This window comes from Talpa europaea (assembly GCF_964194135.1).
Source record: "Talpa europaea genome assembly, chromosome: 14".
In the NCBI taxonomy this organism is placed as follows: domain Eukaryota; kingdom Metazoa; phylum Chordata; class Mammalia; order Eulipotyphla; family Talpidae; genus Talpa; species Talpa europaea.
The window spans coordinates 66,113,832-66,140,181 of NC_140082.1; the positions used below are offsets into that span (position 1 = coordinate 66,113,832).

The 26,350-nt window shown below is 36.6% G+C and overlaps 1 protein-coding gene across 1 annotated transcript in view; it reads right to left on the reverse strand.

Moving 5' to 3' along the window:
- The window catches only part of SDCCAG8 (SHH signaling and ciliogenesis regulator SDCCAG8), a gene marked incomplete at its 3' end in the record, with an annotated part of 219,519 nt that overhangs the window by 94,445 nt on the left and 98,724 nt on the right, over positions 1 to 26,350 (reverse strand). The window contains exons 8-9 of the mRNA XM_084254497.1: positions 2,915 to 3,042; positions 699 to 807 (exon numbers count right to left, since the gene is read on the reverse strand). Coding sequence (XP_084110623.1) covers positions 699 to 807; positions 2,915 to 3,042 — 237 coding nt within the window. The remainder of the gene's footprint in view (positions 1 to 698; positions 808 to 2,914; positions 3,043 to 26,350) is intronic.

Sequence of the window (26,350 nt, forward strand, 5' to 3'; positions counted from 1 at the left end):
AGCTAGTTACATGAATATTGCTTTTTATAACTCACTTCAAAGTGATTTTTTCAGATATCATTTTTTGTCAGATATCAAAGAATCCCACAGCTCAAATAAATTTGCAGAAGATTGCAATTACTGTCAAAACTGAGATGAAAACTAGGTTTTTTTTTTTTACAACTTAGAATATAAAATAATTAATTTAGTAAAGAAACCATATTAAACATGCAGAAAAAAATCATTAAGACCCCAATCAATGGATTTACAAAAGAGCAGTGTGTTTATGAAATGATGACTATTGTATTAAAATAAAAACAACTTTAAGAGAAGGAAAGGATAGTTGTGGTTTGCTTTTTTTAAAGTATCTTCTACTTTCATTTTATATATACACACTTCATCTATTGTGATATGATCTAAAGTCTGCTTGATTTATCTGCATTCTTTATTAGAACAATTATCATCCTTCCTTTGCATCTGAAAATTCATAGTTTGTAAACTCTAAACATCAAAAAAAAAAAGCCAAATAATAGTATGTATACATAACCATGAAAAAACAAAAACGTGTCTTTATGGACAACTAAGAAAAATATTTTCACAGGAAATATGTCAACACATTTCTAATTTTGACACTAGACAATCAATGGGTGGAAATGCTATTTATCAGGGGAAATTACAGAATTCACACATTTTTAAAACTATAGTATAATATTACTTACTTGCTTTTTTGAGAGATTTCTTCCAGTTTCTTGACTATTGTATTGCCCTCTTCCCTGTACTTTTTCAAAAGTGTGTCCTGGGAGGCCATCAAAGAATACTGTTCGTTTTCTAGAAATAATAAGTCCCCCACCAACATAAGATGTTTATGCTTGCAGCTCTGCAATGCTTCCATATGGAGAGTGGTAAAAGTACTAAGACCATTACATATTTCTCATAAATCACTAGATCATTTTCTATGTCCTAAGTCAAAGGATAACTCACCTGGAAAGACAATAAATCATGTGGAACATTTATTTTCCTAATAATTTTATGCCAGAAACATTTTTGATCATACCAGCTTGGTTGAATGTTTAAACATGTTGATAAATTGTCAAATACCTCAACTGGAATCATGGATGCTTTTAATTTTGCAATATACAAGATATTAAATTTTTATTTTGACAATTTTATTTTAAACAGTGTCAAAAATTATCCCAACCAGATAATGCAAAAGTAAAATCATTGAGAAATTGTCTTCTCTACTATACTGCATTTTTGACATTTCATATTTGCTAACATATTCTACTACCCCCCATCTTGCATATACATCTTTAGTTGTAAAGATAAAATACTTAATTTTCTTTAGAATTTTTACTTCATTGTCAAGTATAAACTTCAATAAAGATCTGGTCCAAGAAATTTAATACAGTGATATTTCTGTTCAAAATATAAAGGAGTGCTGTTAAGGTGACTCTAATGGTAAATATTCCTTATCTAGCATTAAGAGAAAATGCCACACTTCTTAATCACTAGGATCCTGCTAACAAGTGGGGGCAAACAATAATTAATCCCATAATTTCCTCCTTTTCTTTGTAGAGGAAAACAACCACTAAGTCTGATGAACTTTCATCTCTGAGCAAATAGTGGTAGAAAAAAATCACTACTAAAATTGCTGGAGGGAACTGTGAGCATAAATATGACATTTGCTTCTTTATAAGTAAACAGATTATTTAATGAATTTTACATTAGCTGTCTTTCACCTATAGGATAAAGTTAAAAAAAATATTATGGGATCAAATACAGTATGCATTGACTCACATGAAAATTATCTTTAAGTGAAAGGTTTAATAACTTCCTTTATTCCTTTTCCATTTTAGCTAAAGATTGGCAAAAAAGCATATAGCATGCAAAGCAAAATAAATGAAGGCACTAAAAATTAAGCACCATTTTTCTGGAACAGACAGGATCAATTAAACTTTTGTTTTAATAGTACAATCAGCTTGGAGTATGTGGTGTGGAATTATAATGACTGACACTGTCTTGTTTTGACTATCACTGTCTGTGAACACACAACTCACAAGTGAAAGGAACCACATAATGCTCCAACTAAACAAATCAAACTGCCTATTTTCAAAGTGCATTTTACTTTTAAATTAAAGGTAAAGAGTTACTGGCCAACTCAGTCTACAGAATAGCGCCAATGTGATGAAAGATGGCAATTTTTAGCCAAGCTGCCAGCTGTGGTCAATGTCTTGTATTAGTGAATTTTAACAGCAGTTGTGAGAACTTGAAGAATGCAAAGGATTAAACATCACTCTAGATTGGGTTGGGGAGGGGGAAATCATACAAATGCTAAAAATGTTCGAAGCTGCAAAGATTAAATAAAGGAACATATCAATTTGGAGCCACTGAATTACATCCAGCTGCGACAGTGAATTAAGAACCGATTAATGGCTAAAGCTTTTCTCCAGTTTGGATGCTGAAGCAAACTCATTAGGCTTTTAGAGTAGCTATAATGTGTGTACTGTGGGAACTGTTCAATGCTATTCAGGAGACTCTAACTGTAAGCTCAGAGCATTTCCCGCAGAGCTTCTGATGCTATTTTCTTTATATAACATGTGTGCCTGAAAACCCAGCCAAAAACAAGCCCTTTGTTTTTCTACTTTGTTGTGGTCTCTCTCAGCTTTACGTTTCTTGAACACAGGTAAATAAACTCATAATCCAGATGGTGCAACAGATGTGAGAGCAGCACTCTGAAATCAACAGACAGTGGGCAATACTTTCCATTTTCTCTTTTAAACGCTAACTAATATGTAATTCGAAATCTCCGGTGTAGTTAGCATCTGCTCCCTTCGGCCAGCCAAAGGTTACAGGTGTTCCTGATGTCATTTCACAGTAAGGCGTGGGCCTGGCTTGTGAGCAAGTGCCCAGGCTCTAATCTTTCCCTACCACCTACCAATTTTGTCATGCTGGGCCTCCATTTGCTGTATCTTCTGTGTCAGCTCCTGCTCTCTTTGCTGGGCCTGAAGGGCTTGGGCCTTTGCTTTGTTGTTAAAGCTCTGCTGAATGTTATCTTTTTCCAGTCTACAAAGTAAAGAGGAGACAGACAGATATTTAATCTACAGATGCATGAGCCCCTATCATTTCACCTATAGATCACAGAGAGTCTAATATATAGATATTGCTAAGCCTAAGAGGGCAACAATCTTTCCACAGCCCCCATTCTTCCCTTTAAGGGGAGAACCCAAAGATTTGCCTTCATTACAATGTTACAATACAGGCCATCATTCCAAATAGACTACACTATACAACTTTGGAAATCAAAAAATCATGACAAAACTGAATAATGGTACTTTATCATCGTAAAACACATATAGATTTTTCTGTAATACTACTCTTAATGTTTTAAACTACCAAATAATCTTTGTCTTCTGAATGGTTAACATTTCCTAAAGATCCTGGAGTTATAGGAAGAATATACTAAGTATTAAATTCTTCAAACTAAGCTTTGCAGACCACGTCTGTTTTTCCTTTTAAACTTCAAATAGTCTAAAATACAATATAGGCAAGTCTATCTTGAGTCTGTAAGTGATTCTGTACTACAGGCATGTTTTCATTAAATATTTTCACACATTAGGCCATGTAATGTGAATATAAATATAGACAGATATGAATAACTTTCCCAGATCTTCATAAAGAGAAAAAAAATCCCCTTTGGGTCACACAAAAAGAAATTGCAGGATGAGAAGCTTCCATAGTTTACAATATCCCATGCCACTATGATTGTGTATTTACCCAATGAATGGATCATCCAACAACAGCCAATCACAGTGGTTCTTAAAGAGATAAATACATTTAACTTGATTTTGCTTTACATTTTTCAAATTGTTTTTCTTAAGCAGTTAGAACCTGAAAAATACTTCCTCACAGGCAGCACTGTAGATACTGACACTGTGTGCTCACACACATTAGGTTGGTTCTTCGTACACTAAATATGGGTGATATGAGGGCTTCCTTCAACTAATTGACTTAGTTATTTCTAACTCCCGGTCTCCTTGTGGGCATTTCTCATCCATGCTGCTTTAGTTTACTAATTGAGATATTTACTGCCTTGCCTTTGCCAAACTAAAAATAAACAATTTCATAAAGCTATCACCACTAGTCTATGTACCGCTGTGGAACTTCAATTCACTAGCTTCTAATTATAAAGTAACATAAGGAAAGTCTGTATTGAAATTGGTCAATGCATGCATTAATGTTGTAGTATAAAATTACAGAATGAAAATATACCCACACTGCACTCAAGGAATCATCAGGGGTCCACACTAAATGTGAAATAAGGTCCCTTCTGGTATTTCTAATAACAATACCTCCTTGGATTTGTTCCAAAATCTTGCTTCACACTCAGTTCCAACCTGGTATTTGCAACAAATGGATAATCAGATTGGGTCACATTTTGTCCCATCTCCCCCACACTCAATACCATGTATTTTCTGGCCATGGCTCTTTGGACATGTCTTTTTGTTTTCCTGGACTATCTTTCAATCCTCACCAACCTCTGCCCCTTGCTTAATACATACTACTCCTTTCTGTTCAAAATTTCCCCCCTCTTTTTCCTCTTTTTCCTAAATTAACTATTATTTCCTCAGTGACTTCACTGCATTTGTGTATGTATACATAGTACTAGACTAGCACTCCTCCCACTTTAGCTATATGTTTGTCTTCTTTTGTCATCTTTGTCTCTCTGTCCTCTGATTCCAGCTCAGTACTTGGCACACAGAAGAAGATGGCAGTGAGTGTTGGATGGATAAATATTCTTAGACCCCTGCCATAGGGATAAAGAACACTGTAGTCTTTAAATGAAGCTGGAGGGCCTCCCTGGTGGCGCAGCAGGTTGAGCGCCACTCTGTGAAGCTGTCCGCAGCCTCTGCACTGTGGGTTCAATTCCTGGCTGGCCAGGGAGATTCCCACATGGTGCAGCAGACCTCTACGCCTTGCCCGCTGCTCCCCTCAGCAGTGTCTTTGGTCCGTATGCTTGTTCTGCTCCCCACTCTGTCTCTGGTGAATTCTCTCACCCTCCTGTGCCTCTGGCCTGTACCCCAGTTCTTGTATAAATAAATAAATAAATAAATATTTTAAAAATAAATATTTAAATAAATAAATAAATATTTTAAAAAAATAAATGAAGCTGGAAAATCTACTTAAGTTTAAAAAAGAAGAGTGCCTGGAAGAGGCTCTAATGGTTTTGCCGGTAGATACAATGTTGCCTAAAATGTCAGCCTATAAAGAGCACTGTGGATTCATTCACCAGTACCCATCCCCAAGTACAGAGAATATAGGCAGAAAAACCTGGACTCCTGAGATTCCAAATAATCAAGTGACCATAAAATAAAATACATTTTTCAAAACTAATATCCACTTGAGAGTGAAAAAAAGCACTATTAATAATTATTCTGAGAAAACAGTCATAATTGTACTACATTTTGTAAGCTGAGACTAACAATTTCTGTAAATAAAGGAATTTCCAGTCTCACCATACATTTTAGGATGAGATGCTGCCTAATTACTGCTGTTCTCTATTTACAAAAAAGAACTACTGCCTTATTACAGTACTCCTTAAAAATAAAACAATTTAAAACAATGCTCTACCAACAAATGTTGAGTTACACATCACTTTTCTTTCTTAAATCCTACCTCAACATTCACTCTACTGAAGAAACTGCACATTATTTTTGCTTTGCATAAAAACATATTCTTGCTTTCCTACCTCTTCCCCATTCCTCTGATGTGCAGCTTCTTTCTGACTTGGTAGTTTTTGTTTTTTAAGTTTTTTTTAAAAGAATTATTTATTTATTTATACAAGCACTGGGTACAGTTAGAAGTGCGGGAGGGTGAGAGAATCCACCAGAGACAGAGCTGAGAACAGAACAGGCAGACTGATGAAGTACACTGCTGAGGGGAGCAGTGGGCGGCAGGAGAGATCTGTGTGCCATGTGGGACCTTCGCCACAGGGCTGGGGATAAAACCAGCGCTGCAGAGGCTGCAGGCAGCTTTGCAGCCCAGCGCTCAACCACTGCGCCACGAGGAGGCCCTGACTTGGTAGCTTTTTATAAAACCTAACAATGATAGAGCTAAAGGGGAATCTCATATTTCTTTAACCAAATGTTTTCACATTATAGTTGAAAATAATGAGGGTTATAAAGAATTAAAAATCTGCACAAAGGTTACACTTAAGTGATATAAAGGCAGAGATTGGATCTGAAATATTTTGATTTAGGGAAATATAACACCCTAGAAAACATTGCAAAAATGGATTAAAATGATTTAAAAAACACCTAGATATCTGAAAAAGGAATTAGAGAACACCTATCAATTCACTTAACATTTGTCATAACTCTGTTAAGTGAAACATATTCTGTAAGACACTGAATCAAATAAAGATAACTATGGAATTAAAAAAAAAAAAAAAGGAATTCAAAGTAGCCAAAATAGAAGAGGCAAAGAATACCGCCAAAAAAAAAAAAAAAAAAAAAGGTACAAGAGACAAAACAATCAAAGCATTGAAAAATGAGAGGCCAATTTAGCTGATGACAGTTTCATAAAGCTCAGATAACTGAGTCTTCCCTAACTGGTTTTCTTTCACTTCTGACTCAAACCATTGGTCATCTCTATAACCAAACTTACCATATTTTACAAATTGGAATTAAAAAAATGGCCATAATTTCTTGGTTGTTAGTAAAATGAAGCGTAAATATTTATTCATAATAGCTAAAAACTGGAAACAACCTAAATGTCCATTAACTGCTAAATGGATAAATTGGGTTATAAGCTTATAGTGGAACATTAGAAATAGTAGCAATATAAAAGAACAAGGTACTGTTACATACAACAGTCAAAAGCACTACGCTTAAAGAAGCCAGACAACATTCAGCCAGAACCTGGAAGTAAGGGACAGGCACAAGGGAACAAAGAGGGATAAGGGAACTTTGGGGGTTGAGAGAGATGTTCTTACTATGATTGATGGCCCCACAACTGATCACATTTGTCAAAATTCATTTAATTACTCACTTAAAATTAGTGGTTTTAAATATGCTTAAATTTACCTGTATAGAAAGATTTTTAAAAGGAGCAAATGTACAAGAATGCACCATTGACTCTCTTCTCCAAGGTATCCATATTATCTATGACCATATATTGATTTGCTTTTCTGCATTTTCTTTTATTTCTTTTATTTTTCTTTTTTCATGGCAATTTTGAACTCTCTATCTGATAGGAAGATAAGATCTTCTATATCATTGTGGTTGGACTCTGGAAGGTTGCCTCCTTATGGTATCATATTCATTTGAGGTCACTAGTTGCCAAGTGTTGTGTTTTTTGTATGGCCATTTGGTGTTTTAGATCTTCCCCCTAGGAGATTTGCACTCTCTGGCAGTAGCACGTTGGGACCATCAGGACAAGTCTGAGAAAGCATGCTGGGAAAGGTGGGTATCTCACCTATATTCCCACACTGGCCTCATGCACCCAGGATGCATGCACCCAGGATGCCCTTTGTTCAGTAAGATGTGCTCTTTGGCTGTACAAGCTGGTAGCTGGATAAAAGGTCACACAAGGGAGAGGGACACCTCTAAAACTTGTCCAAGAACCCCTTGCTAAATAAGATTAGATGTACCAAAGAGATCTAAGGAGGCCTAAACTCTCCAATAGAATTAGAGAAATGATAGAGATCATGTTAGATTTAGGCAAGCACCTCTCTTGACCCCCCAAATTGGGCACAGAAAATCTCAGATTCCTTTGTTTCACATGTTGGGCTCAATGGTGAGACTTGCAGTCTCTGGCTATACACACAAGCAGCTGGCACAAAGTCTGTGAAGTGGGGAGAAGCAGGTTTACCCATGGCCTCTGATGCTAGTCCAGGAGCATCTTGCTCAGTAGATTGAGGTATTGCTTAGAAGCCTACATGCCAAGCTATAGTAGGGAGGTTTTAGCTATGGAAGCAGTCTAGACCACATGCATGAACAAATCAGTGACCCTCAAGATACTAATGCACAAAGGGTTCAGGTTAAAGAAGAAAGAGAAATACAAAGAAAAAAAAACATGAGGAAACACTGTGAGAACTATCCTACTCCACTAAGAAAGGCAACATAAGGGCAATGTATCCTAGAAAGGGAAGATAGAGAGAAGGAAATGAGAACTGATTCAAAGAAATAATAGAGACTACACAAAGACACATAGTCATGAAACTATCAAGAATTTAGACAAAGAAAAAAATACTGAACGTGGCGAGAGAAAAAAAAGGAAGAAACCAACAAGATTCTCACACCAAGCTTACATTAGACTTCTCTGAGAACTCTACAGTCAAGGAGAGAATGGAATGATAAATTCAAAATACTTAATGACAAAAAAGTTAGCCAAGAATGCTATACTTTGAGAGACTCTCCTTCAAAAATGAGGGAGAAATAATGAACTTCCCAGACAAGCAGAAGCTGAGTGAGTTTGCCAAAAATAGAGACCTCTACAAAAAATACTGAAATGGGTGTTCCAATCAGAATTGAAGAGAAGAAAATTCATAATTAACTGAATAATTAACTAGATAGAACCAGATAACAAAAGACAAAATAGGAGTATGAAATAATCATATATGGGTAATCACCCTAAATGAAATGTAATGAACACACTAAACAAAAGTCACAGATTGATGGCTGGATCAGAAAACAAAGCCTCAATTTCTGCTGTCACTAGGAGACATAGTTGAGCTCCAAGATAAACACAGTCTAAAAGTAAACGGTGGGAAAACAATTCCACAAGCAAATTGGACCTTAAAAAGAGAAGGATGGCTAAATTCATATCAGATAAAATAGACTTATAACCAAAGAAGGTAACAAGAGACAGAGATAGATATTAAATCATAATTAGGAGATCACTATATCAGGAAGACATAATTTTAATCAACATATAGCACCAAACAAAGAGCATCAAAATTTATAAGGCAACTCTTATATAATCTGAAATCAGACATAGGCACAACACAGTAGTAGTAAAAATCTTCAATCCCCCACTGTAACTATGGAAACATATCCGCTGGACAGGAAAAAACAACAACAAAGAAACAATAGCCCTTAACAAAGAATTAGACCACAGAGCACAGAGGCTTAATAGATATTTACAGAATACTGCAACACAAAAAAGCTGAGTATACATTCTATACATTGCAAACAGAACATTCTCCAGGATAGACTACCATGTGTTGGGTCATAAAATAGAAGTCAAAAAACTCATAAATATTGAAACTATATCAGGCATTTTCTCTGACCACAATGATATCAAACTAGAAAACAACCACTAAAAGAAAGTAAGAAAATCCTTTAATACATGAAGACTAAACAACAAACTAATGAATGGTTATTAGATTAACAATGAAATCAAAGGAGAAATTAAAAAAATATACCTGAAGTAAAGTGAAAATGAGGACACAATCTATCAGAACTTACGGGACACAGTGAAAGTAGTACAAAGAGGGAGGAATATAGCAATAAAAGCTCAGCTGAAGAACAAGAAAGAGATCAAAAAATGATCTTACTGCTCACTTTAGGGAAATTAGGAAAAAATGGAGTAGAAGGAAGGGAATGAATTTTAGAGTAGAAATAAAAGAAATAGAAGGTGACAAAAAGAAATGGAAAGAAATTCTCTACTCATGTAGAGGAAGAACTGACATTGTTTAAAATGGCCATTTTTCTTTTTCTTTCTGGCTTATCTCACTGAGGATGTAGAGAAAAATAAACCCTCTTACTCTGTTGGTGGGAATGTAGAATGGTCTAGCCCTTGTGGAAAATGGTATAGCAGTTTCTCAAAATAGTCTGCTATATAGCTAAGCAATTCCACTCTGAGGTATCTACCCAAAGAATGCAAAAACATTAATTAGAAGGGATATATGACTCCATGTTCATTGCAAGACAATTTTGAGGAGATAAATTATGGAAAGAACACAAGCACCCAAGGACAGAGGAGAAGAAATGATATAGCTACACAATGCATTGCTACTCAGTGATAAAAATAATGAACTCTTGCTATTTCTGATAACATGGATATAACTGGTGGGGATAATGCTAAGTGAAATAAGAAGGAGAAAGACATATATCAGATGGATTTATTTATATGCTGAATATTGAGAAACAAAACAAAGGGACAAAAAAAACCAAACCAATAACAAACCCTAGAAATTCCACTCCTAGGTATTTACCCAAAGGACACAGAAACATTAATTCAAAAGGGCACCTGCACCCCTATGTTTATAGCAGAACTATTTACAATAGCTAAGCTATGGAAACAATACAAATGTCCCAAAATAAATGACTGGATCAAGAAGATATGGTACATATACACAATGGAATATTACTTAGCAATCAAAAAGATAAACTCATGTGGGCCGTCCTCGGGGGCACAGCGGGTTGAGTGTAGCACTGTGAAGCTGTCCGCAGCCTCCGCAGCACGGGTTCGATCCCAGCAAGCCAGTGAGAAGCCCACATGGCGTGGCAGACCTTTCCTGTCTCGCCCGCTGCTCCCCTTAGCAGTATATTTTGGTCGTCTGCCTGTTCTGCTCCCTGCTCTGTCTCTGGTGAATCCTCTCACCCTCCCGCGCCTCTGGCCTATACCTCAGCTCATGTATAAAAATAAATAAATATTTAAAAAAAAGATAAACTCATGCAATTTGCAGCAACATGGATGGAGCTGGAAGGGATCATGCTCAGCGAAATAAGCCAGAAAGAAAAAGAAAAATACATGGATGGTCTCATTCATAGCAGGAATTTAGAAAACCTAAATAAGGGACCAGGAAAAAGACTGATTAATACAAAGTAAAAATCAAAATCAACAAGCAACTATAAACCAGAGACACACTATGGGGAAGGGGGTGGTGGTGGTGGAGGAATGGGGAGAAGGTGAGTAGGATCAAAACAAGGTGGGTGGAAATTGTTTGGGGACGATAACCAAGATGAAAATGCATACATTGTGCAAAAATGAAAAATGATGTAAAAATATATAAAATAAAATTTAAAATATAAAAAAGGCTACCACAGAGGGGGAAAGAGGTGAAAAGCAAAGTTTAGGGGAACCTATGGACTATGATGAGCTTTGAGTGCCTTGGTGGTGGGTGTGGTGTGATGACATACATCTGAAGAGGTGTGATCTTACAAGTCTGCTTCCTATATAGTGTTGTAAACTGATGTTGCTTCAATTAAAAAAGTTGATAAAATTGTATATTGTAAGTAAATCAGTCCTCAGTAAACGTAACTTAAAAAAAACAAACAAGCGCCTCCCCGGTGGCGCAGCGGTTGAGCGCTGGGTTGCGAAGCTGCCCACGGCCTCTGTGGCGCCGGTTCAATCCCCGGCTGCTCCCGGCCACCAGAGGAGGGTCCCACATGGCGCGCAGACCTCTCCTGCCGCCCGCTGCTCCCCTCAGCAGTGTACTTCGGTCCTTCTGCCTGCTCTGCTCCCCGCTCTGGCTCTGGTGAATTCTCTCACCCTCCTGCGCTTCTGACTGTACCCAGTGCATGTACAAACAAACAAACAAATAAATAAATAAATAAAAATACATGCCCCTTTAAAAAACAAACAAACAAACAAACAAAATTGGGCTGACTAACTGACTTCATGCTTCTGAATCTTAAATTTTCCATGTTTACTATTTTTTATTTTCAGTCTTACTATTTTAAAAATCCCCATGTCCCATGTCATGGATCAAAATGACTTATTAAATAGATTTTTAATGTACATTTGAAATTGTACAGCTACAATAAAGGAATAAAACCTTCTGATGATTTGAAGGTTCATCATTGAGTCTAGGACAGAAATGAGAAAAGCCTAAAACCTAACCCAAGAACAAGGACCTTCTAGTGCAGTGATTTGAAGTTGTTTTTTTGTTTTTTTTTTTTTTTTTACAACTTTTATATGCCTTCTTACTGCTGACTTAAGTTTCCAATATTAGACATGCAACCCTTTAGGTTAAAAGGCGTTTATTTTTAAAGTACAAGATCGAGAGCTTCAAGATAGTATCATACTGGGGTGAAAAAATTTATGAAGTCATTTATAACATGCTTACTAGCCAAGTCATTCTTGATAGAAACAGACAAAAGTAGCAGGTATGAGCTGGGTGCGTTGCCAGTTAAGGAACATGATATACAATTATCCCCAAATTAACTCTGATTAGTTGGTTAATATCATTGGTGTACTGCAAATGATTTAACACTGGTCTTCAGGGAGAAAGTTGTTCATTTACAGTGTTTCCTGAATTTTAGTGTAAATACTTCCATCATGGCTGGTTTAAGAGTACTAAGGTGATATCACTGAACAGAGAGTTGGGAAAAAAATGTACACAACTGCTATGAGACAGTCTTAACTTACCTCTGGTTAGGTGTTTTTTTGTTTTGTTTTGTTTTGTTTTTCCCCAGGTTGCTCTATTGTAAAGTTAGTATCTCCCTCCTAGCAATTAATAGATAATTTGTTGGAACATGCTAATAAAGTGTAAATATCCTATCCTTCATCAAACTCTCACTGACTAGCTTTTCATCCAATGGTGACTTCTCTACTTCAACATTCTTTTTATTTATTAGTTAACAATGTGTTGTAGGAAGATTGTTCTTTTCCATTTAGTAATTTATTGACAGTGGCATAAAGTCATCATGTTCTTATTTCATTCAGTGGGGTATTATCTATTATGACCATTATTTTTTCATATTCAACACATCCTAGATTTGGCCATTGGGAACCCTTCAAGCTGGTTCCTATATGACATGTATGTGTCCATTATCTTTGTGCATTTCCTCAGAAGATATTCCAGACTCAGGTTGTACTGTCCTCGTACCAATTCTGGAATCAGCATTTGTTCAAGAGTTTTGTGCTTTTTAGTGGAAAATGGTACTTAGAAACCAAGATCTGTAACTAGGTGGTATAACTAGGCCTACTTCTAGGTCACCTTAATAGAGAGAGCCAGGATGTGTACATATATATATATATATATATATATATATATATATAAAATATAAATATTTGTCCACATATATTGATATGAATATACATATGCATTTACATTCACAGTGATGCTTCTGATTCTAATCCAACAGCACAGAAAGAGTCCACTGGTCAACAAATTTTTGAGAAAAATTTAACAAATGGATGAACTCTCAAGAAATAGAGATAGTCGAGGTAAATGAAAATGCAAGTAATAGGGCCTCCCTGGTGGCGCAGCGGTTGAACACTGGGTTATGAAGCTACCCGCAGCCTCTGCATCCCCAGTTCGATCCCCGGCTGCTCCCCGGCCACCGGAGGAGGGTCCCACATGGCGCCAGACCTCTCCTGCCACCTGCTGCTCCCCTCAGCAGTGTATTTCTTCGTCGGTCTGCCTGTTCTGCTCCCCGCTCTGGCTCTGGTGAATTCTCTCACCCTCCTGTGCTTCTGACTGTACCCAGTGCTTGTACAAATAAATAAATAAATAAATAAATAGATAGATAAATAAATAAACAAACAAATAAATAAATAAAACTTTAAAAAAAAAAAGAAAAGAAAATGCAAGCAATAGAATGAGTTGTCCCTGTCCCATCAAGGACTGGCAAGACCTGTCGAAACAATTCAGCCACTCACTGACCATGAGGGACCGTGATAGATAAAAAAGCATTAGATCCTAACAAGTGATTATCTCATAATTCCTGGAGCAGGTTGCGGGGGAAGCTGAGAGCCCACATGCACAGCTGGAGTGTAACCTGTTGGTGCATACCTGAGTGTGGCCCAACCCAGAAGAAACAATGAAGCTTGCTCTCCTCCTCCCCACCTTGTGAATTTGTCCTTTCAAAATATCTTCCAAACTCCCTTTGGGAGCCAGATTATACCGTCCTTTCCCAAACTGGCTCTCTTGTACATGAATGTAATAAAACTTTTCCTGGTTATATAACTAGCACCCTCTGCTGAATCATTTCCCTAGAAGGCAAAGGACCCACTCTTTGGGATTCAGGCCTGTAATACAGGGATGGCATTTTTATATTTGAACCAATATAGAATACTGGGAAAGAACAAACAGGGAAAGGAAAATACAACAGGATTAGGTTTCACTTAAAGTCACCAAACATATCCCCGGCAGCAAATTATGTCTATTTTCTTCCCTGAAAAGTATATCAGAATTTTAAGTACAATGTTGAAAGATGAGTTATCAGATCAGAGGATGAGTCACTTCTAGGAAAGGAAGCAGAAACAGAAGAGAAGGAATAAATACAAAAGAAAGGAAACAATTAACAGAAAATCCCTAAAATTAACTTTCCCTCCAAAAATGTTCTCTTACAATATCTCCAAGCTAATTTTATAGCTAGTAATATAAAACTCTGACCTTCAAGACAAAGGAGGTATGCCTCACTAGATATTGCCTACTTCTATTATATCTTTCTTAAAATCACAGACTCTTACCATCTTATCCTCCACTTGAATGTACACAAAGTACATTCAAGACTGCATTAACCTTTATTCATCATAACAATTCTGTAAGGCAGGGAGATGGTTCAGATACCCTCTTGAACAGATGAGACTTCTCAAGCTCAGTGATTTAAAGGATTTGTTCAATGCCAAACAGCTAGTAGTAAGCAGAAGAGCTAGAGTTAGAAACCATGTTATTCCATTCCAAGTTTAGTGTTCTTTCCATTCCATGGCACTGCCTCACATGGAGGAGGGTGCTAGTCAAAGTCCTATTGCCCATGCAGTCAATGAATACTTTACGCCAAACACATCAGTATTTGTGACACAGACCATTGCAATGTCATCAAGGAACTTGCGGTCTAGTAAGGGAAAAAAACAAAACAAAACAAAACGAGGAAGAATGACTAAAATAGACAGTAAATATTAAAATAGGGCTAAATCCCCACTACTACAGGGTGATAGGACTGGAGTTGGTGGATGGCTAAACCCAGTGAGGATTTCAGAAGGCTTAAAAACGGAAAGGGTTAAAATAACTAGTAATTATTAATACAAATGAGAATACTGTTTCAAGTGTGGTGGATGCTGTGTGCAAAGATACAGGGAAGTGAGAGAGAACCAGATGCCTTTTGAAAACTGCAAATAGTTTTAGCATGATTGGAGGGTAGGTATACATGCTTGGGGTAGAAGTAAGCAGTTGGTGGAGGGAAAAGAAGAGATGAGACTGGAGATGTAGGCAGTAGCCAGAACATGAAGTTATTTTTAAGGACTTCATCCATAGAGAAATAGGGATCTAACGGAGTGTTTTAAGTAGGGGACTTTTGCATTCACACTAGTGCTATAGCAGCACTGTTTACAATAGCTAAGCTTTGGAAACAACCCAAATGCCCAAAAATAGATGACTGGATCAAGAAGATGTGGTACATATATACCATGGAATATTACTCAGCATTCAAAAAAGATAAACACATGCAATTTGCTGCAACATGGATGGCGCTGGAAGGGATCATGCTCAGCGAAATAAGCCAAAAAGAAAAAGAAAAATACCGGATGGTCTCACTCATAGCAGGAATCTAGAAAACTTAAATAAGGGACCAGGAAAATGAATAACTATAAGAAAGTGAAAATCAAAATCAACAAAAAACTATGAACCAGAGACACTTTTAGGGGGGCGGGGGCGGGAGGGGAGGGATTGGGGTCAGAATGGGGGGCTGCAATTGTATGGGGAATATAACAATAAAATTTATAAAAAAAAAAAAAAAAAAAAAAAAAAGATCACTCAGGCTGCATTGTGGGAAACAGATGTGGGAGGGATAAGCAAGAGGAGTACTTAGCACTACAGCAATAGCAAAAGCAATTTCTATCACTGTTTCTTAGACACAGGAGAAACAATAGGTAGATACAGAGACTGAACTGCCACCAAATGAACATTTCACTAATTTTAAAACTTAAGATACTTTCTCTTTTGTTGTTGTCAGGAGTTCTGTTTTTGTTTTGATTTAAGTAACACTGTTTATAACACTGCAAATGATTTAGGGGAATAGGTTCTCACCTACTCAAATATATGTCACTAAATCACCCCTACCACCAAGCACCCATAGTCCTTTACCCTAGACCACTGGGTCCCTTCCCCCTTTGTTGCCACTCCCACCTACCCATCCCTCTAGTAGCCTCAATTCTGCAATCATATTTTTAGGTTTTGTTTTGGTTAAGTTTTGCCAGTTATTTTGTTTTCTTTCTCGATCTTGTATATAGAAGTGATATCACCCTGTTTTACTTTTTTTCATTTGACTTATTACATTTAGCATAATGCCCTCCAATTCTATTCATCTTGTCATAAATGACCAAGAGTTAATCCTTTTTAATAGCTGTGTAGTATTCCATCACATACATGTACCACATCTTCAAGCTTAAGATTTTTCAGAGTGGGGGCTTCTCTGGAAGTGCAGGGGTTAAAGACAGTGCTGCCAAGCAATTGGTAGCCACTGCAGCACCAGTTTGATTCCTGACTGGCGAGGGAGCAGCCCACATGGCACAGCAGACCATTCCTATCTTGCCTGCTGCCCCCTGTCAGTAGTGTATTTCAGTAATCACCTGTTCTGCTCCCCACTCTCTCTGGTGAATCCTCACACCCCCAAACCTCTGGCCTATACCCCAATTCCTATATGCATAAATAAAATAAATCTTTTTTTAGAAAAGAATTTTCAGAGACTCAAGAGGTCTCTGATGCATTAAATGCTTGTATGGAGCAACATTCCTTTGAGGTAGTAAAGCCTCTTCTATACTATTTTATACACCATAGGTCCAATTCACCAGAATAAAGACAGAGCCTAATTCTAGACTAAGGTCTAAACTGCTATTGTATAAAATATACAAGAGGAAAATTTTTTAACTTTGCATGTTTATACTGACAAAATATTTTCCATCATAGTAACCTAAAACTTTTATGTGGTTCATTCTTGCCTGTCCTTTCTAAAAAAAATACCAATTAAACATACGTATTTCTCATAATCCTTCTGATGAAAAATTTCAAATCAGACAGCATTAGGGCAAAGATATAGAATAATGGCAATTCTGTAATCTATCAATGAACATGAATCATTGTTACATTGATAGTTTCTATTCCATTATTAAAATGTTTTGAAATTTGGGACCTCCCGGGTGGTGCAAGGGGTTAAGCCTCAACACTATGGGCAACAATCTGCAGTTATTGCAGAATGAGTTTGATCCCTGGCCAGGGAGGTGAATCACATGGTGCAGCAGACCTCTCTTGTCTCACCCGCTGCTCCCCTCAGCAGTGTATTTCTGTCAATCTGCCTGTTCTGCTCCCCACTCTGGTGAATCCTCTCACCCCCCGCACCTCTGGCCTACACCCCACCTCTTGTATGCATAAATAAATAAATACATAAAAATGTTTTGATGAAATTCATACAGAACAACAAAAAAAAAAAAAAGAAAAAAAAAAAACAAACGAATAACCAGCGTATTCCTGACTAAAAAGGAAGGGAATGAGAGTTCCTTTTTCTCCACACCCTCGCCAACATTTGTTGTTGCTAGTTTTTTTAATATGTGCCATTCTCACTGGTGTAAGATGGTATCTCATGGTAGTTTTGATTTGCATTTCCCTGATGACAAGTGATGCTGAACATTTTTTCATATGCCTGTTGGCCATTTGCATTTCCTCTTCAGAGAAGTTTCTTTTTAGCTCTTCTGCCCATTTTTTGACGGGATTATTTTCTTTGTTGTTGTTGAGTCTCATCAGCTCTTTGTAGATTTTTGTGATCAGTCCTTTATCATTAGTGTTGTGTGCAAAAATGTTCTCCCAGTCGGTGGGGTTTCTCTTTGTTTTTGTTATTGTCTCTTTTGCTGTGCAGAAGGTCTTTAATTTGATGTAGTTCCAGCTGTTTATCTTTGCCTTCACTATCACTGCTTTGGGTGATGTGTCTGTAAAGATGTCTTTGACGTGCACCACTAAGGAGAGCTGTGTGGAGATTTCTGGACCTACTAAACATAGAGCTTCCATATGATCCAGCAATTCCACTCCTGGGTATTTACCCAAATGACACAGAAACATCAATTCCAAAGAACACCTGCACCCCTATGTTTATAGCAGCACTATTTACAATAGCTAAGCTTTGGAAACAACCCAAATGCCCAAAAATAGATGACTGGATCAAGAAGATGTGGTACATATATACCATGGAATATTACTCAGCATTCAAAAAAGATAAACACATGCAATTTGCAGCAACATAGATGGTGCTGGAAGGGATCATGCTCAGCGAAATAAGCCAGAAAGAAAAAGAAAAATACTGGATGGTCTCACTCATAGCAGGAATCTAGAAAACTTAAATAAGGGACCAGGAAAATGAATAACTATAAGAAAGTGAAAATCAAAATCAACAAAAAACTATGAACCAGAGACACTTTTTGGGGGGCGGGAGGGGAGGGATTGGGGTCAGAATGGGGGGTTGCAATTGTATGGGGAATATAAAAATAAAATTTATTATTTAAAAAAATAATAAAACATAAGAAAATAAAAAAAAGGAAGGGAATGGAGGTATCACACTCCCATATCAAACTGTTCTGCAAAGCCATAATAATCAAAACTGCACTGCACTACAACAAGAACATACACAGAGACTAATGGAATCAATAGAAAACCCACAAATAAACCCACAGTTTGACGGACAACTAATTTTGACAAAGGAGCATAGAATATGCAATGGAACAAAGAAAGTCTGTTCAATAAATGATGCTGGGAAAACTGGGTAGCTACATGCAAAAAAATGAAGCTTCACTACTACTTCACACCATGCACAAAAATCAGCTCAAAATGCATTAAAGAACTAGACATAAGACCTGAAACCATAAAATATATAGAAGAAAAAATAGGTGAAACATTACATGACATACACCTCAATAACATCTTTAAAGACATATCACACAAAGCAAAGACAGGGAAGGAAATGATAAACAGGTGGAACTACATTTGTACAGCAAAAGACACATTAAGCGAAACAAAGAGACACCCCAATGACTGGAGATAAGGGACTGATCACAAAGACCTGCAAAGAGCTGATAAAACTCAACAAAAATAAAGTAAACAACCCAGTCAAAAAATGGGCAGAAGAGCTAAAAAGACACTTCTCCAAAGAGGAAATGCAAATGGCCAGCATTTTGAAAAAAATTTCAACATCACTTGTATCAGGGAAATGCAAATCAAATCCACAATCACAATGAGATACCATGTTACATCAGTGAGAATAGCACATATCAAAAAAACTAGCAACAACAAATGTTGGTGAGGATGTGGAGAAAAAGGAACTCTCCTACACGGCTGGTATAAATGTAAACTGGTGCAACCAATATGGAAAGCTATGTGGAGCTTTCTCAAACAGCTAAAAATAGAGCTTTCACATGATCCAGCAATTACACTCCTAGGGATCTACCCAAAGGTCACAAAAACATTAATTCAAAAGGACACCTGCACCTCTATGTTTTAGCAGCACTATTTACAACAGATAAGCTATGAAAACAACCTAAATGCCCCCAAAACGATGACTGGATCAAGAAGATGTGGTACATATACACAATGGAATATTACTCAGCAATCAAAAAAGATAAACTTATACAAGTTGCAGCAACATGGGTGGAGCTGGAAGGGATCATGTTCAGTGAAATAACCCAGAAAGAAAAAGAAAAATATTGGATGGTTTCACTTATAGGAGGAATGTAGAGGATCCAGATAAGGGAACAGGGAAAAAAAAGTTATTATAAGAAAGTGAAAATCAAAATCAACAAGCAAGTATAAAACAAAGACATTCTGCAGGGGGGAGGAGGGAACAGGATCAAAACAGGGGTGGGTAGAGCACAAGGGACTCTGGTGGTGGTGCAAGGATGAATTGGTGGTGGGAATTTCACAGGGAATATAACTGAGATGAGAAACCACACATTGTAAAAATATGAAGAATGATGTAAAAATATATTAAAAAATAATAATTAAAAAAAGAAAGCATGTGGCTTAATAAAATAATAACAAAGCTTAAACAATAAAAAATGTTTTGAAAATAACTTCTAAGATCCATTATGAAATGGGAAACGTGTGCTACTTTGTGCCTAGCAAATTTATTCATAAATATGCTATAATATGCAAGAATTATAATTATTAAATGTTAATAATATTTTATTTCTCATGAATAAATGGAGTAATGTTTCATTTATATGGAATGCTGGGAAATGAGGTGTTCCATCTGAGAAAAATTTCCAGGTATTAGACCCATACAATACTGACTATTTGCAGCAAAAACACATCTAAGATATATTATGTTGCTGTTTCTTTAAATAACACTACACAGAACACAATTATTGTGATAATCATGGTTCATAGTTTCAAGTGAGGTAGTCTACTTGCTGTTGCTATTCCCACTGCTAGGAAGTTCCCAAGGATCATGGCTCATTGTTGTATTTTCTTGTCTCACAGGGTGACTGGAACAGAGGGTACTCAATAATATTTATTGCATGAAAAGTTTCAGGTGCTATTCTAAGGAACCAAAAAGCATACAGAATATCTACTTATCATTTTTATTCGTTGTTTTGCTATGATTTGCTGCCATGTTTTTTGTTTTCTTTTGAATGTTTTTGTTTTTTAATATAAAAATGATTTAACATTATTTCTACTTGATTTGAAACACTTCCATATCTCTTATCTAGATTCTTAACTATTTCCTTTGCTTCAGTAACATCTTCTTTCTAGAGCTATTTATAAGCCATCATCCTCACCATTTCTAAAGCTACAGAGCTGGCCTTTCCATTCCTGTAGACCTGTTGCTTCCTTTATTCTGAATCAATAATCCAAAACTCATTTCTTTTTAAATATTTATTTATTTATTTATTTATTTATTTATTTATTTATTTATTTATTTATTTATACATGCACTGGGTACAGTCAGAAGCGTGGGAGGGTGAGAGAATTCACCAGAGCCAGTGCGGGGAACAGAACAGGCAAACTGACGAAGTACACTGCTGAGGGGAGCAGCTGGCCCGGCAGGAGAGTTCTGTGTGCCATGTGGACCCTCGCTGGTGGCCAGGGATCAAACTGGCGCTGCAGAGTCTGCGGGCAGCTTTGCAGCCCAGCGCTCAACCGCTGCGCCACCAGGGCAGACCTTAAATAAATCTTTTTTCAAAAGCAAAACAGATGTCATATTTGGTCCCCCTATATTTCTGCTGTAAGTGAAATCATCTGATATTTCTCTTTTTCCTTCTGGCTTATTTCAATGAGCATGATCCCTTCTAGCTCCATCCATGTTGCTGTGAATGGCATGAGTTATCTTTTTTGATTGCTGAATAATATTCCATTGTGTATATATACCACATCTTCCTGATCCAGTCATATATTTTTGGGTATTTGGGTAAAAAAATAATAGCAGTACAAAACACAACAAAGCAAAAACAGAAAATTATAAATCAGAGACATACTGCAGGGAAGGAGCGGGGAGAGGGATCAGAGGGAGGGAGGGAGGAGGACAGGGCACTGAGGTGATGGTGCAGGGTGCATTGGTGAAGGAAAATCTATGGGGACTACACCTGAGGAGGTGGAGGGAAGCAAATATTATTTAAAAATGAACAATGATGTAAAAATTTTTTAAAAATTATTAAAAAAAGCAAAATCAATTTTTAACAAAGAAACAAAAATAACAAAAACTTAACAAATTAAAAACTCATTTCTATCAGAGAGCCTTCTTTGAACCTACCCAGAGTAGGAGACTTTTTGTCTGAGAAAAGGAATACAAGCAACTAAAATTGTAAAGTACCTCCCCCCCCAAAAAAAACCAAGGTTTCACTTTGGGACCTATACCCCTAAGTACCACTGCCAGTGGGACTGAGTCACTCACATGTACACAAGGAAAGAGAAGTCTAGATATTGGTATCTGACAGATTTGGCATCAGAGTCACAATTCCCTCACTCACTAGCTGTATACACTGAGTGACTTATCCTATGACTCAGTTTTCTGGAATGTGAAATGAAGTTAATAATAGTACCTCTTTTCACAGGACTGCGAAGATACTGTATCCTGGCATTTTGTATGTAAGGTATACTTATAACAGTCCCAACACAGTAATCATTATCAAATAGTCACTTGTAACATTGCTATAATTAATGTTACTATTTCCTAGAATGATTCCTCAAAAGTATAACAATCAATATAATTGTCCCAAAGACAAACAACCTTGAGCAAAGAATAGTAAATTTCTTCCATATATTGATAAAAGCAACTTGGGCAGGTAGTATTACACAGTGAGTGCAACCTTGTGCTTTGGACACACACAGATCTAATTTGACCCTTGGCTCCATGCACTAGGGCCTCCCTGGTGGCGCAGCGGTTAAAATCTCAGCCCTATAAAGTAACTGCCAGCCAATCCCCACCTGGGAGCTAACCCACCATATGGTGCAGCAGACCTCTCCTGTCTCTCTCCCAACCCCTGCTGCTCCCCTCAGCAGTGTATTTCTGTAAATCCACCCGTTCTGCTGCCCATTCTGTCTCTAGTGAATACTCACCCCACCGGCCCCCACCCCGGCGGAACCTCTGGCCAACACCCCAGTTCTTGTATGCATAAATAAATAAAAAATAAATCTTCAAAAATAGTGCAGCACTTTAGTCTAAGGCTCATTTATTAAAATAATATAATCAGGATACATGAGATACTCTACATAATGCAAATTGCAATGTCCAGCCCAGAACATCATTTGAAATGTATTTTAATAGACAGGCTTCTAACTACTCGTCAAATTTATTTTCAATAACTCTAACACAAAAAGGAAAAGATGACACAGTAAAACATTGAAGAACTTATTGTACTATGCTACTGGTTGAGCTATTGCTTAGCTCCGCTTCAAGTAACCGCCAGTAAGTGGTAGCTTCTGATATTCTCCACCTCCTCCAAGTGACAGTTCTTTAGAAAAAAAATAATCAAGTTTTGTCCTGGCTGACATGATTCCCTTGCTTCTATAGAATGCTTAAAACTTAAGGCTCATGTTCATGAGAAACCAATTTCATCTACAATGGGAATTGTGGGAAAGCTAGCAAAATCAGGTGACAAAATGCTTAGTGTTGCCATAATTTGTACAACAGCCTCTGACCCTATGTGGCTACTTAGCACATGAAATGTGGCTAGATTAAATTGAGGTGTACTATAAGTATAAACATATGCTAGATTTGAAGAACTAGTTAAAAGAATAAATGAAGAATTATTTAAAAGAATAAAAATATTCAATTATATTGATTCTATGTTGCAACAATGCTATTTTCTATATAGCGAGCTAAATAAACTATGTATGTTATTAAAACTAAATTCACTTGTTTCTTTTTACTTTTTTAAATATGGTGATTTGCAAATTGTAAACTACATATGTGGTTTGCATTTACCAGGCCCTCATTGGACAGTGCTGGTCTGAGACTATTCCTCTGCCTATTTCCCTATAGCAAAGTGCCATTTTAAATACTGATGTTCCACAAATCAAAATAACCATGATGCTAAAACTGTTAATTTCAAAGTCTTACGAAGATACCAAAGTTTACAGTTTTTATAATAAGCAAAAACACCTAAAATAACATTTTTTTATCTTGATGCATTTCTCATTAAGTCAGTCAGTTATCATAACAAAGGAGAATTCTGACAGGAAACTTAGTTGGAGCCAAAGTAGTCACCATAATAATATGAACTAAGTGGTATACCCTTTCTTTTTAATCAGGTCTAGCTTGAAGAAACTTCCAAACTATATATTCATATTTATAATTAAGTTATAAAATCAATCCATACAGTCAAGTTGGCAAATTATAGAAAATGTTCCAGTTATGTTTGTGAAGTAAAGACTCCTAGTAAATTAATGTACACAAAATTGGAAAATCAATATTATTTAATATCTTTCTATAATTGTCAAGTGGGAAATAGTAGATTCTCTATGATTCCCCCCCCCCCAGATTTCTTTCCTGGCTCTCTACTAATAATCCACATATCACTATCACTCATTACTTATTTCTAGAAAGACATGCTTTCAAAATTCACTATTTAATTCTAGAAAGACACACTTTGAAAGCTTATCAAGAGTATCATGTAGTCTTATTAGTCAGCCAGTCAATCTGTCAACCAATTTAATAAACTACCTCACTGCCTAGTCAATTAATCTGCTACCTTTGACTTTCTCACCACAAAACATTAGCTATACTTTGTAGAATACAAATAAGCGGATAAATGATTTCAACTGGTTTCAAGTTGCTTAAGTTGATTTGTTGTAAAAAAAATATAATTTGAGGGTCTCCCTGGTGGTGAAAGGGGTTAAGCACTGCACTATGAAGCAATCCGCAGCCTCTGCAGCACAAGTTCGATCCACGACCAGCCAGGGAGCAACCCACATGGTGAGACAGACCTCTCCTGTCTCGCCCACTGCTCCTCTCAGCAGTGTATTTCAGTCAATCCGCCTGTTCTGCTCCCCACTCTGTCTGGTGGATCATCTCACCCCCTGCATCTCTGGCCTGTGCCCCAGCTCTTGTATGCATAAATAAATAAATTTTTAATATATATATATATATATAATTTGAGAAATCAAAAAGAAAGTGGGATCAAGGGAACCAGGACCACACATAATAAACCCTCTTGAGAGTCATAATTCCAGTCATCATTATTATTACAAATTACAGAAAATCTCACCAATAAATAAATCTCATCAATTTATAGAAAATAGAAGCTGCTTGAAATATGAATTGAGGGCACCTCTAAGTGTATTTAATGAAAAATTATTATAATAGGGATGCTTCATTTTGAGTTGCCTTATTTCTTCAGAGTATGGAAAGGGTACACATAGCGGAAAGGAATATTTGGCATTCCAAAGCTATAAGGAGAATAAAATATATTGTAGTCTGGCTTAGAGACCCATTATTTAAATTTGCAAAATAACCTATATCTAAAAGTGGCCACAGCATTTTTTCTTGTGATATATTTTCCAAAGTTAAGTTTAGAAAGGTGCCAAAATTCAATTTGCTGCTCAGCAACTATTTAATTGTTAGATTTGCAAAACCTACTAACACAAAAAGATAATGATGGAACAGTAGATTGGGGAGAACTTAATATAATGTGACTCTGGCACAACTAACTAACTCTTCAAGTAATGGTCAAAGATGTTCCCCACTTTAGAGCATTGACCAAATGTAAATTGAAAGCTACCTAACTATTCTCTTCAAGAATCATGTGAGTTGTAATGAAAGTGAAGTGGGCTTGCATGGGGGATGCAATGTTTTAGAGGCACTGATAAGAAATTAAGTAATTCCCACATACGTGATAATTCTCACGTGTCCTACCTCAAATTTTCACACATTTATAGTCTTAAAAAACTTTTCCTGAGAGATATGTAGAGATTTGATACAAACATTTCTATTAGTCATACAGATTTGGGGAACACTGAAAACTACTCTTTTCTGAGGTTCACAGTATATTAGTATATTAAAGACTCAGGGAAGTCCTATTATAAAGAACCCTATTTACCTTTTCAAAAGAAATTGATCAAACACCCAACATCAGAGGCAATATAATATAATTGGTGAAAGTATATTCTGGAGCCTGTGTTGGCTTGAATCCCAGTCCCACAATTTAGTAGTGCTGTGACCTTGGTCAAGGTACTATGTACCTACGTATACCTCTTCAGTTTCTTTCTCTGTAAAATGGGACTTATAGGAGAAATTTACCTTCAAGGGTGATAAGGGAGTTTTGAGTTAATGTGCATATTGTGCCCATCATGGAGTAAGCAATGTTTCAGGAAGTGTTTCAGGAGTGATAATTGCTTTAGTTTGTAAGCTAAAGGTCTTTGCTCTTTTGTTTCAATAACTAGTAACTATGTGCTAAGGTCCAAAATCATTCTGCCTTTCAGAACAAATACTATTAGAAGGCTTCTAGAGAAATATTTCAATGGGTTTATTCAGACAAGTCATACTAGCAATAAAAAGAAAGGAGTACCATGTGGAGTAGAGGGAGGAACATTAGATTAAGAGCAAGGAGATGGAGATTTTAGCATCCACTAAATATTGTAACTGTTGACCTTAGTTAGCACCTCAGAGAACGCATGAGTGTTGGGCTAAGAAGGGTCATTTCCTTACTTCATTCAAGATGATCTTGAGGTAAGGGAAGATTTAGAAGTATTCTTTTCTAGATTTTACACTCATCACACACACACACACACACACACACACACGCACACTCTTACATAAATCTTGTCCTTTAGGTTGTAGGATACCTGCAAAGAAAGATCATGACTTTTTCATTTAAAAAATGTAGAGTGCTTAATATAGTTGCAATAGAATATGCACTAATTAAATGTTGAATGAATGCCTGTTTAATAGCAACAAACTCCTTATTGCTTCATTGAAAAATATTAAAAACCACAATGATGTAA